This window comes from Phoxinus phoxinus (genome assembly GCF_949152265.1).
Source record: "Phoxinus phoxinus genome assembly, chromosome: 19".
Taxonomy (NCBI): domain Eukaryota; kingdom Metazoa; phylum Chordata; class Actinopteri; order Cypriniformes; family Leuciscidae; genus Phoxinus; species Phoxinus phoxinus.
This window is the reverse complement of record NC_136894.1, coordinates 392,501-405,000: the sequence shown is the minus strand read 5'-3', so window position 1 is coordinate 405,000 and position 12,500 is coordinate 392,501. Positions and strand designations below refer to the sequence as shown.

At 46.8% G+C, this 12,500-nt stretch overlaps 2 protein-coding genes across 3 annotated transcripts in view; both read left to right on the top strand.

The window, feature by feature from the left end:
• crybg2 (crystallin beta-gamma domain containing 2) overlaps positions 1 to 7,704 on the top strand; it is a 34,779-nt gene extending 27,075 nt beyond the window's left edge. The window contains exons 17-20 of the mRNA XM_079591754.1: positions 354 to 477; positions 4,421 to 4,579; positions 5,314 to 5,473; positions 5,741 to 7,704. Coding sequence (XP_079447880.1) covers positions 354 to 477; positions 4,421 to 4,579; positions 5,314 to 5,473; positions 5,741 to 5,829 — 532 coding nt within the window. The 3' untranslated portion in view covers positions 5,830 to 7,704. The remainder of the gene's footprint in view (positions 1 to 353; positions 478 to 4,420; positions 4,580 to 5,313; positions 5,474 to 5,740) is intronic.
• An 889-nt stretch (positions 7,705 to 8,593) lies between these two features.
• anxa14 (annexin A14) overlaps positions 8,594 to 12,500 on the top strand; it is a 7,822-nt gene continuing 3,915 nt past the window's right edge. Inside the window, exons 1-7 of one of the 2 annotated variants that reach the window (XM_079590736.1) lie at positions 8,594 to 8,997; positions 9,362 to 9,436; positions 10,049 to 10,151; positions 10,255 to 10,343; positions 11,318 to 11,431; positions 11,718 to 11,808; positions 12,372 to 12,451. In XM_079590736.1, coding sequence (XP_079446862.1) covers positions 9,395 to 9,436; positions 10,049 to 10,151; positions 10,255 to 10,343; positions 11,318 to 11,431; positions 11,718 to 11,808; positions 12,372 to 12,451 — 519 coding nt within the window. In that variant the 5' untranslated portion in view covers positions 8,594 to 8,997; positions 9,362 to 9,394. The remainder of the gene's footprint in view (positions 8,998 to 9,361; positions 9,437 to 10,048; positions 10,152 to 10,254; positions 10,344 to 11,317; positions 11,432 to 11,717; positions 11,809 to 12,371; positions 12,452 to 12,500) is intronic. The other variant, XM_079590737.1, reaches the window with a different exon arrangement.

Genomic DNA, 12,500 nt, shown 5'->3' with positions numbered 1-12,500 from the left:
TAAAGTGTAATTTATTCCTGAATTTATCATCATTACTCCAGTCTTCAGTGTCACATGCTCCTCCAGAAATCTGTATAATATGATGATCTGATGATCAAGACACATTTATGATTATTATCAGTGTTGAACAGTTCATATCTCAGTGGAAACGTTTTTCATGATTCTTTGATAAATACAAAGTACAGCATTTATTTGAAATATAATCTTCTGTAACATTATAAATGTCTTTACTGTCACTTTTGATCACTTTAATGCATCCTTGATGAATAAGACTATTAATCTCTTTTAAAAAAATAAAATCTTAACCAACCCCAAAGCTGTGTAATATGAAGAGTGTGTGTGTCTCTCCTCAGCTGGGTGTTGTGTGAACACAGCAACTACAGGGGGCGCCAGTTCCTTTTGGAACCCATTGAAATCCCGAACTGGCAGAAGTTCAGCTCCGTGTCGTGCGTCGGGTCGTTGTATCCCGTCAGACAGGTCAGTGCTCCTCATCACCTCCTCTTCTCATCTCCTCCTCTCCTCATAACCTCCTCTCCTCATCTCCTCCTCTCCTCATCACCTCCTCTCCTCATCACCTCCTCTTCTCATCTCCTCCTCTCCTCATCTCCTCCTCTCCTCATCACCTCCTCTTCTCATCACCTCCTCTCCTCATCTCCTCCTCTCCTCATCTCCTCCTCTCCTCATCACCTCCTCTCCTCATCTCCTCCTCTCCTCATAACCTCCTCTCCTCATCACCTCCTCTTCTCATCACCTCCTCTTCTCATCACCTCCTCTCCTCATCACCTCCTCTTCTCATCACCTCCTCTTCTCATCACCTCCTCTCCTCATCACCTCCTCTTCTCATCACCTCCTCTTCTCATCACCTCCTCTTCTCATCTCCTCCTCTCCTCATCACCTCCTCTTCTCATCACCTCCTCTTCTCATCACCTCCTCTCCTCATCACCTCCTCTCCTCATCTCCTCCTCTTCTCATCACCTCCTCTCCTCATCACCTCCTCTCCTCATCACCTCCTCTTCTCATCACCTCCTCTTCTCATCACCTCCTCTTCTCATCACCTCCTCTCCTCATCACCTCCTCTTCTCATCACCTCCTCTCCTCATCACTTCCTCTTCTCATCACCTCCTCTTCTCATCACCTCCTCTTCTCATCACCTCCTCTTCTCATCACCTCCTCTTCTCATCTCCTCCTCTCCTCATCACCTCCTCTTCTCATCACCTCCTCTTCTCATCACCTCCTCTCCTCATAACCTCCTCTCCTCATCACCTCCTCTCCTCATAACCTCCTCTCCTCATCACCTCCTCTTCTCATCACCTCCTCTTCTCATCTCCTCCTCTCCTCATCACCTCCTCTTCTCATCACCTCCTCTTCTCATCACCTCCTCTCCTCATAACCTCCTCTCCTCATCACCTCCTCTTCTCATCACCTCCTCTCCTCATAACCTCCTCTTCTCATCACCTCCTCTCCTCATCACCTCCTCTTCTCATCACCTCCTCTTCTCATCACCTCCTCTCCTCATAACCTCCTCTTCTCATCACCTCCTCTCCTCATCTCCTCCTCTCCTCATAACCTCCTCTCCTCATCACCTCCTCTCCTCATCACCTCCTCTTCTCATCACCTCCTCTTCTCATCACCTCCTCTCCTCATAACCTCCTCTTCTCATCACCTCCTCTTCTCATCACCTCCTCTCCTCATCTCCTCCTCTCCTCATAACCTCCTCTTCTCATCACCTCCTCTCCTCATCACCTCCTCTTCTCATCACCTCCTCTTCTCATCACCTCCTCTCCTCATAACCTCCTCTTCTCATCACCTCCTCTTCTCATCACCTCCTCTCCTCATAACCTCCTCTCCTCATCACCTCCTCTTCTCATCACCTCCTCTCCTCATAACCTCCTCTTCTCATCACCTCCTCTCCTCATCACCTCCTCTTCTCATCACCTCCTCTTCTCATCACCTCCTCTCCTCATAACCTCCTCTTCTCATCACCTCCTCTCCTCATCACCTCCTCTTCTCATCACCTCCTCTCCTCATCTCCTCCTCTCCTCATAACCTCCTCTTCTCATCACCTCCTCTCCTCATCACCTCCTCTTCGCATCACCTCCTCTTCTCATCACCTCCTCTCCTCATCTCCTCCTCTCCTCCTCACCTCCTCTCCTCATCACCTCCTCTCCTCATCACCTCCTCTCCTCATCACCTCCTCTTCTCATCACCTCCTCTTCTCATCACCTCCTCTCCTCATCTCCTCCTCTCCTCATAACCTCCTCTTCTCATCACCTCCTCTCCTCATCTCCTCCTCTCCTCATAACCTCCTCTTCTCATCACCTCCTCTCCTCATCACCTCCTCTTCTCATCACCTCCTCTTCTCATCACCTCCTCTCCTCATCTCCTCCTCTCCTCATAACCTCCTCTTCTCATCACCTCCTCTCCTCATCTCCTCCTCTCCTCATAACCTCCTCTTCTCATCACCTCCTCTCCTCATCACCTCCTCTTCTCATCACCTCCTCTTCTCATCACCTCCTCTCCTCATCTCCTCCTCTCCTCATAACCTCCTCTTCTCATCACCTCCTCTCCTCATCTCCTCCTCTCCTCATCACCTCCTCTTCTCATCACCTCCTCTCCTCATCACCTCCTCTTCTCATCTCCTCCTCTCCTCATCACCTCCTCTCCTCATCACCTCCTCTTCTCATCACCTCCTCTTCTCATCTCCTCCTCTCCTCATCACCTCCTCTCCTCATCACCTCCTCTTCTCATCACCTCCTCTCCTCATCACTTCCTCTTCTCATCACCTCCTCTCCTCATAACCTCCTCTCCTCATCACCTCCTCTTCTCATCACCTCCTCTTCTCATCACCTCCTCTTCTCATCACCTCCTCTTCTCATCACCTCCTCTCCTCATCACCTCCTCTCCTCATCTCCTCCTCTCCTCATAACCTCCTCTTCTCATCACCTCCTCTCCTCATCACCTCCTCTTCGCATCACCTCCTCTTCTCATCACCTCCTCTCCTCATCTCCTCCTCTCCTCCTCACCTCCTCTCCTCATCACCTCCTCTCCTCATCACCTCCTCTCCTCATCACCTCCTCTTCTCATCACCTCCTCTTCTCATCACCTCCTCTCCTCATCTCCTCCTCTCCTCATAACCTCCTCTTCTCATCACCTCCTCTCCTCATCTCCTCCTCTCCTCATAACCTCCTCTTCTCATCACCTCCTCTCCTCATCACCTCCTCTTCTCATCACCTCCTCTTCTCATCACCTCCTCTCCTCATCTCCTCCTCTCCTCATAACCTCCTCTTCTCATCACCTCCTCTCCTCATCTCCTCCTCTCCTCATAACCTCCTCTTCTCATCACCTCCTCTCCTCATCACCTCCTCTTCTCATCACCTCCTCTTCTCATCACCTCCTCTCCTCATCTCCTCCTCTCCTCATAACCTCCTCTTCTCATCACCTCCTCTCCTCATCTCCTCCTCTCCTCATCACCTCCTCTTCTCATCACCTCCTCTCCTCATCACCTCCTCTTCTCATCTCCTCCTCTCCTCATCACCTCCTCTCCTCATCACCTCCTCTTCTCATCACCTCCTCTTCTCATCTCCTCCTCTCCTCATCACCTCCTCTCCTCATCACCTCCTCTTCTCATCACCTCCTCTTCTCATCACCTCCTCTTCTCATCACCTCCTCTCCTCATCACTTCCTCTTCTCATCACCTCCTCTCCTCATAACCTCCTCTCCTCATCACCTCCTCTTCTCATCACCTCCTCTTCTCATCACCTCCTCTTCTCATCACCTCCTCTCCTCATAACCTCCTCTCCTCATCACCTCCTCTTCTCATCACTTCCTCTTCTCATCACCTCCTCTCCTCATAACCTCCTCTCCTCATCACCTCCTCTTCTCATCACCTCCTCTTCTCATCACCTCCTCTCCTCATCACCTCCTCTTCTCATCTCCTCCTCTCCTCATCACCTCCTCTCCTCATCACCTCCTCTCCTCATCACCTCCTCTTCTCATCACCTCCTCTCCTCATCACTTCCTCTTCTCATCACCTCCTCTTCTCATCACCTCCTCTTCTCATCACCTCCTCTTCTCATCACCTCCTCTTCTCATCACCTCCTCTTCTCATCACCTCCTCTCCTCATCACCTCCTCTTCTCATGCAGCTCTTTAATCCTGACCTGTTCTCTTCAGTATATTCATGCTGTTCTTTGGCTGGTTTCACTCATCTATATTTAAGAGTGATAATGTCTTGCTACTCCTGTTTTATGGTGACTTGTTCTTTGTTGTTATGTTATATCTTCTTTTAATCTTGTTGTGTACAGCACTTTGGTCCGCCTAGTGGCTGTTGTAAATGTGCAATATAAGTTAAATTGAACGTGAGTTAGAAGGATGTTCTCTACACAAGAGTGTTTTGTATAGTTGTGCTAATGTCCCTGTAGAAGCAACGGCTGTTCCGCGTGAGGAATAAGGAGACGGGCCACTACGTGTCGGTGCAGGGCGGCGTGGAGGACATGAAGACGGGTCGCGTGGTCGTGTCGGAACTGGTCGAGGGCATGAGTGACGTGTGGCTCTATCAGGACGGGCTCATCAAGAACAAGGTGTGCTACACTACATTATATATCCAGCAATATTACAGATCTGCTGCACTGACAGCATTATACGAGAGCTGAGCTGGACAATGACATCACGGTTTACTCCAGAGCCGCTATATATATATAAATGAACTAAATTAATAACTTTTTTACAACAAAAATGAAGCATCACTGAACTAACTTAAGCTGGACTGTGGCGCTATTCTCTTCTAGAAACACACTCTGCTGATTATCTCTGTGAAGCTGCTTTGAAACTCTCTGGGCCCTATTGTAACGCTCTGAAACGCAAGTATCAAACGCGAAACGGATCCCGGACTCTTGCGCCCGACGCAAATCTAAAATGTGTTGGTCTGAAGTCGCTTCATTACTCATAGGTGTGGTTTGGGCGTAACGTGAAATAAACCAATCAGAGCGTCCTCTCACATTCCCTTCAAGAGCCGGCGCGCTTGTTCCACGGCGGATCGCTATTATAACGGCGGGTTTGCCAGCGCACGCCATTGAGCGTTTGCGCCGGAACACGCTCCTCTTTTCGCCGAACCGCCCCTGCGAGCGCAAGTTCATTCCCTAATTTACCGACGTGTCTGTGGAGGGAAAAGTCCGCTGTGCGCGGGTGCAGAATAGGAATGATACATGCGTCGTGTACAAAGTCAATTGCGCTGGGTGCAAGATAGGGCCCAGCGTGCTGTAAAAAGCGCTTTATAAAAACTCATTGTGTGTGTGTGTGTGTGTGTGTGTGTCAGCTGGCCCGAAGCACGAGTCTTCAGGTAATGGGTAACGTGGAGTCCGGTGCTAAAGTGGTGTTGTGGACGGAGACGCGTGTGCCGGTGCAGACCTGGAGCGCAGAGGTCAGAGGTCAAATCAAGAGCAACACCTTCCCGGGGATGGTGCTGGATATCAAGGGTGAGAACAAGCTTTAACACACTAGTCGTTTATTTTATGATTTATTATTAAAAATATTACATTTTATATGCCTAACACTTTTTGTTTGTTTTTTGTCAATCACTCAACTAAATTGTCGTTCAAAAATAAATCTAAACAACGCAATAAAAAATGCAAAGAGCAAATGGAATATATTAGAAAAAGACGAAACTACCTTTTTTATTTCATGGCAGAAACAAGCTTCCATAAAAACTAAATTTTTGTCAATCTGATTCCTCTGTTTTACAGGAGGCAAAACTTACGACAGAGAGCACTTGGTGATCCGAGAGGAGAACGAGGAGCGGGAGAGCCAGCAGTGGGAGCTGGAGTTCGTCTGACCCCGCCCCCTCTCGTGATCACGTGACCCGCCTCTCCTTCTGAACCCGCCCCCTCTTGTGATCATGTGACCCGCCTCTCCTTCTGACCCCGCCCCCTCTCGTGATCACGTGACCCACCTCTCCTTCTGACCCCGCCCCCTCATGATCACGTGACCCGCCTCTCCTTCTGACCCCGCCCCCTCTCGTGATCACGTGACCCGCCTCTCCTTCTGACCCTGCCCCCTCTCGTGATCACGTGACCCACCTCTCCTTCTGACCCTGCCCCCTCTCGTGATCACGTGACCCGCCTCTCCTTCTGACCCCGCCCCCTCTCGTGATCACGTGACCCGCCTCTCCTTCTGACCCCGCCCCCTCTCATGATCACGTGACCCGCCTCTCATTCTGACCCCGCCCCCTCTCGTGATCACGTGACCCGCCTCTCCTTCTGACCCCGCCCCCTCTTGTGATCATGTGACCCGCCTCTCCTTCTGACCCCGCCCCCTCTCGTGATCACGTGACCCACCTCTCCTTCTGACCCTGCCCCCTCTCGTGATCACGTGACCCACCTCTCCTTCTGACCCCGCCCCCTCTCGTGATCACGTGACCCGCCTCTCCTTCTGACCCCGCCCCCTCTCGTGATCACGTGACCCGCCTCTCCTTCTGACCCCGCCCCCTCTCATGATCACGTGACCCGCCTCTCATTCTGACCCCGCCCCCTCTCGTGATCACGTGACCCGCCTCTCCTTCTGACCCCGCCCCCTCTTGTGATCATGTGACCCGCCTCTCCTTCTGACCCCGCCCCCTCTCATGATCACGTGACCCGCCTCTCATTCTGACACCACCCCTTCTCGTGATCACGTGACCCGCCTCTCCTTCTGACCCCGCCCCCTCTCGTGATCACTTGACCCGCCTCTCCTTCTGACCCCGCCCCTCTCATGATCACATGACCCGCCTCTCCTTCTGACTTCGCCCCTTCTCATGATCATGTGACCCACCTCTCCTTCTAACCCCGCCCCCTCTCATGATCACGTGACCCACCTCTCCTTCTGACCCCGCCCCCTCTCATAATCACGTGACCCACCTCTCCTTCTGACCCCGCCCCCTCTCATGATCACGTGACCCACCTCTCCTTCTGACCCCGCCCCCTCTCATGATCATGTGACCCATCTCTCCTTCTAACCCCGCCCCCTCTCATGATCACGTGACCCACCTCTCCTTCTGACCCCGCCCCCTCTCATGATCATGTGACCCACCTCTCCTTCTAACTCCACCCACTCTGACATACGACACTCATTCTGAAGAGAGTTTATCCTGTGCAGACGAGATCGAACAGATACATTCACCAATGAGAGGAGAGGTCAGAGGTCACCCGAGCTCTCGCCTGCATCCCGTGTGTTATTTGCACATAAAACATGAATATTACCTACAGGTCATTTACGATGTACACACTGCAGATGGTGCTGGTGGTGTAACCTTTATAAAGTCACTTAAAACCAGATATTCTCCATATGCATCACATGAATATAGTGCTCTCTCAGATTTCATATATGAATCCAGTGACTTTCGAAACATTCTTTCATTTCTGCTCATTTTGTCTGTTTACACATTAATGTTATTTTATTTCCTACATGTTCTTTGACATATTGGGTATATTCTGGTTTGTATGCTTTAATATCGATTAGTTTATAGCCGCTGCAAATGCTGTTCGCTTGAATCCTGCCCGGTTTGTTTTTAATACCAAAAAGTGTGATGGTGTCCGAGTCGTGTAAAGTCGCCATGTCTTTGGAAAACCAAGAAACTTTATTATGTGTAAATGTTATTTTTCAAAGGAAATTGTGAAATATTATGTACCAGGGAGTGGCTTTAATTTTATAATAAAACTGTAAAACAAAATCATGACAGAATCCATTGTAGTTCTTCTTCATCTTCTTCTCTTTGCAACCGCATAGCAACACCCTAGCAACCACCTGAGTACCCTAGCAACCGCATAGCAACACCCTAGCAACCACCTGAGTACCCTAGCAACCACATAGCAAACTATTTATCTGAGAGACTTAAAAACTTCAAACTTTGAGATTCAAACTTAAAACTACTTCAGGTTTAAATCCTTTAAGCTTTTAAAACTCTGTCTGTCTGTCTAAACTATTACACGTCAAGCTTTCACTTCTAACGTTCTGGCGAGGCTTTCTCAAGCCAACATCTAACTGTACTCGTCTAGTTTTCCTATACCGATGGATAAAACACTCTCGTATCAGAATACATGCAGACCCAGCCAAGAACGTTTTGTTAATGTTCCTGCTACGTTATGAAAACGTTATTTATAAATTATCAAAACGTCCAGTTTTTTTGGGAATATTCCATTCTTCAAACTTTATGGTAACGTTACTTTTGAAAGTTCTCTGAATGTTCTGAAGCGAGTAGTTACATGAGTGATGTATATACTGTTGTTGTGCTAATGCATTGAGAACATTATTAAGGACAAGATAACTTTGAACGAATGTGCTAGTAACATTACTGGAAGAGTGTTTGTTCTGTGAGGAATCTGGATTGTGTCGCGTTTGCTCTGAGATCAGATGCGATGGTTGAGATTCCAGCATGTTTGTGACGTGTAAAGATGTCTGATAACGGTGTGTATGAATGAGAAGCACGTAGATGTCGTGAGATCTCCACTAACCCAACGCCAGTGTTGTTCTTTCAGGCGGAGAGTTCTCACAGTGTTTGACTTGAGCTTATTTACAGGTTTGTTCAGCTCTGTTGACATTAACAACACCTTCTCACGTCTCTCAGATTACATCCTGCTTTACACCGCATCTTTACCACGACACTGTGAATCCAAACATGTTCTTTTGAAGTTTCGTTTGATTCAGAAAAGGTTGTTTTGGGAGGAATCCAGTCGATTGAGTCTTCCAGTTCTGCAGGTTTTTAGGGGTTTTGTGCGTGTCCAGGTTACACCCATGATGGGATATCTGATCCGATCCGATCTGAGCCATTGAGATCTTCTATTAGGTTTGAGACGTTCTGTGTGTTTTGCATCAGACGCGTCTGAGAAAGCGTACGGAAAGCAGGACTGGTTTATTCCTCTTAAGCCTTTTAAAACATTGAGTTTTCATCCTGCGATATTGAGTTTGATCAGATCCAGCATCTGTAAAAGAGCAGACACTCGAGCTCGAGTCAGACACACTTCAGCAGGTAAAACACCTTCAGTTTTCCAGATATGAAGCCTAAAAAAAACAATCAGTTTGTGCTTAAAACAAGAATAAATATCTGTTCTTTCAAAGGGAAAACTAGATTATTTTTCTGACTCCACTGACAGATATTTTTCTTGTTTTAAACACAAACTCACTTGATATTTTTCAGAAAACAAGACTTAATATCTTCAGTCATGACTCATGTTGTTTCTCCAGTAAATGTGTCTTGGTTTAAGAGTGTTGAGATATTTGTGCGAGACAGAAAAACTGAGGAAGAGCATGGTGCATCTACACAATACATGCATGTATGCAATGATTCATTTAAATGTTAGTAGTTAAAAACACTTGGACTGGTTTCCCTCCAGACTTCATAAGCTCCTCCACTGACGAGTTCTGCGATGGAGAAAGAGTCGAGCTCACAGGATCGGTCTCCTCTGATGGTCAGTGTCTGTATCTGCACTCTTTCCCTCTGTATCCGTGGATGTGTCGTACTTTGGGATAGTTTGTCATGAATCATCTTCTCACTACCATTTTTTTCTAGGAATGCACCGATATAAAAATTTTGTCCGATAACCGATAATTCTTTATATTTGAAAGCCGATAGCCGATATATTGGCCGATACGTCTAAATCCAAATTTGTATATCATTTTTAAGAGCCCGATTACAAAAACAAAAGTTTCACAATTAAAAGCCATATCCCAATCACACAATTATATATTTTATCAAATTATAATTTTATGTAGCCTTTATGACAACTTGTTGCAGTGAACTGTATTTTCCTTTTTTAAGTGATTCCATTCATATTTCAAGCAATAACCCATCATGTTGAGCAGAGCATCTGAAGCGTCTCAGCTGAAGGAAATAATCCATTATTTATCGACTTTAATATATCGGACAAATTTTCTTATTGGGCCGATAAAGATAACATAAAAAATGCTCATATCGGGCGATACTGATATGGTGGCCGATATATCGTGCATTTTTAAAATTTGAAATAGAAATGTTGTCGTGATTTATTAACCGCGTGTCCTGTGTGTTCCTCGTCCCTCAGACTGAAGGCATGTGGTGGGGAACGCTGGGATCCGTTCGGCCATTCCCGAACTTCCGTCCCGAGAGAGATGTTGCGCTCCTGCACGCTGCTCTGGAGAAGAAGGGTTCGTGTATAGGAATGACTATTGTGGTAGTAATTGTTAGACTGCTAGTATTCTGTCATATTGAAATGTTTTAATTTCAAACTACCATATTTTTTTGTTAAAGATGTGAGCACCGTTGTGAGAACAATAGCCAATCGCAGTAATGCTCAGAGACAGTCTCTGGCACGCGTCTACAAGAACGTCTCACAAATGGTAAGCAAGAAACGAATCTATCTCCAAATGCGTCAGTGCCTTGAATTAGATTTGAGTGGAATTGGCCACCAGTGCAGGTTTATGTGGAGAGGAGTGACTCGATAAACACACTCTTGCTGCAGCGTCTGGATCAGTTGCAGAGGTTTGACAGATGCTGGAAGGAGAGCATTACAATAGTCCAGTCTGGACAGAACAAGAGCTCGGAGAAGGAGTTGTGCAGCTCTGATTGGAAAGGCCTGATCCTCATAATGTTGTACAAGACAAATCTCCAGGACCGGCAGTTCTAGCAATGCGGACTGTAAAGTTCAATTGATCATCAATCACAACTCCAAGGTTCCTGGCCGACCTTGATGGGAATATGGATGATGAAACTCGCTGAATGGAGAAGTTGTGATGAAGTGCTGGGTTAGCCGGGACCACGAGTAGCTCTGTCTTCACAAGGTTTAGTTGAAGGTGGCCAGAGATGTGTGTCAGGCTGAGATGCGGGCGGCTCCCGTCGGATCCTCCATGTTTCTGAATCACAGATCTAGTGATGTCATGTAGATGGAGAAGAGAAGCGGTCCCAGCACTGAGCCCTGAGGCACTCCAGTAGCCAGATGTTGGGTCTTAGACGCCTCACCCCTCCACGACACCCTGAAGGACGATAAACAAGTACAAAATGGATTTTAAAAAGACTGGTGATAGTAATTGGGATGGAGAGGATATGGTTTAGGTTTAGGGAACAGAAAATATTATTAACTCGAATAATTATTAACAATTATCAATTGAAGTCAATGGATAATCCCCATAAAGACTATACGAAATTCATATCAAGAGGAGTAGGTAAACTGTGTGTGTGTGTGTGTGTGTGTGTGTGTGTGTGTGTGTGTGTGTGTGTGTGTGTGTGTGTGTGTGTGTGTGTGTGTGTGTGTGTGTGTGTGTGTGTGTGTGTGTGTGTGTGTGTGTGTGTGTGTGTGTGTGTGTGTGTGTTACAGGAACTGCAGGCGAGTCTGAAGAAGTTTCTTTCCGGTGATCTGCAGTCTCTGATACTCGGTCTGATGATGATCCCGGAGCAGTTCGAGGCCCATCGCTTGCGCAAAGCCATGGAGGTTTAGCATTAATAGTGCAATTCTCTGCGCGTGTGTGTGTGTGTGATCGCTATACATTTAACTACAGATCCACATCCATTCATACTGTGCGTGTGTGTGTGTGTGTGTCTGTCTGTGTGTGTGTGTGTGTGTGCGTGTGCGTGTGCGTGCGCGTGCGTGTGCGTGCGTGTGCGTGCGCGTGCGCGTGCGTGTGCGTGCGTGTGCGTGCGTGTGTCTGTCTGTCTGTGTGTCTGCGTGTGCGTGTGCGTGTGCGTGTGCGTGTGTGTGTATGTGTGTGTGTGTTTAGGGTGCTGGTACAGATGAAGAGACTCTTCTAGAGGTGTTGTGCAGCAGGACGCCGGCGCAGATCTCCGACATCAGGACTGCATACAGTCAAGGTGCTTTAAGAACAATGTACAAAAATGTAATTAATGATATTAAAAGCCGTGTCTATGATTATCTGTGGTTTTCACAGTCAAACCACAAAAATGCTTTGAATGGAATTGACATTTTGAGAACTGATAATTCACTCATTTTTAAATATGTTTGATACACTTTCCATTCAAAATATTAGGATATTTATTCATTTCTTCTGCTCCCCAAGGCTTCATTTATTTGAACGAAAATACAGTAAAAACAGTGAAATATTATTCCAATGTAAAACAGAGGTTTTCTATGTGAATATACAGTAGAGTCTGATTTATTGATGAATTTTATCATATTTTGTATTTTTCAGGATTATTTGATGAATAGAAAGTTAAAAAGAACAGCATTTATTTTGAAGTAAAATCTTTTGTAACATTGTTTTCACTTTTGATCAGTTTAAGGTATAAATTAGTTTGAAAAGTTTAGTTTAGTAGTTTAGTAGTGCATTTATTATATTATCACTAAAACATTGCATTCATTAAGACCTGATAATTGCACCGTAATAAGTGTGATGTTTCTTCGCCGTTTCTTTAAGAGTTTAAGCGGGACCTGGAGAAGGACTTGATCAGTGAATCCAGTGGAGATTTCTCCAAGCTCGTCGTGGCGCTGCTGAAGGTGAGGCGGACTCTGCTCAACATGTACAACTAAACCTATCTCATCACCT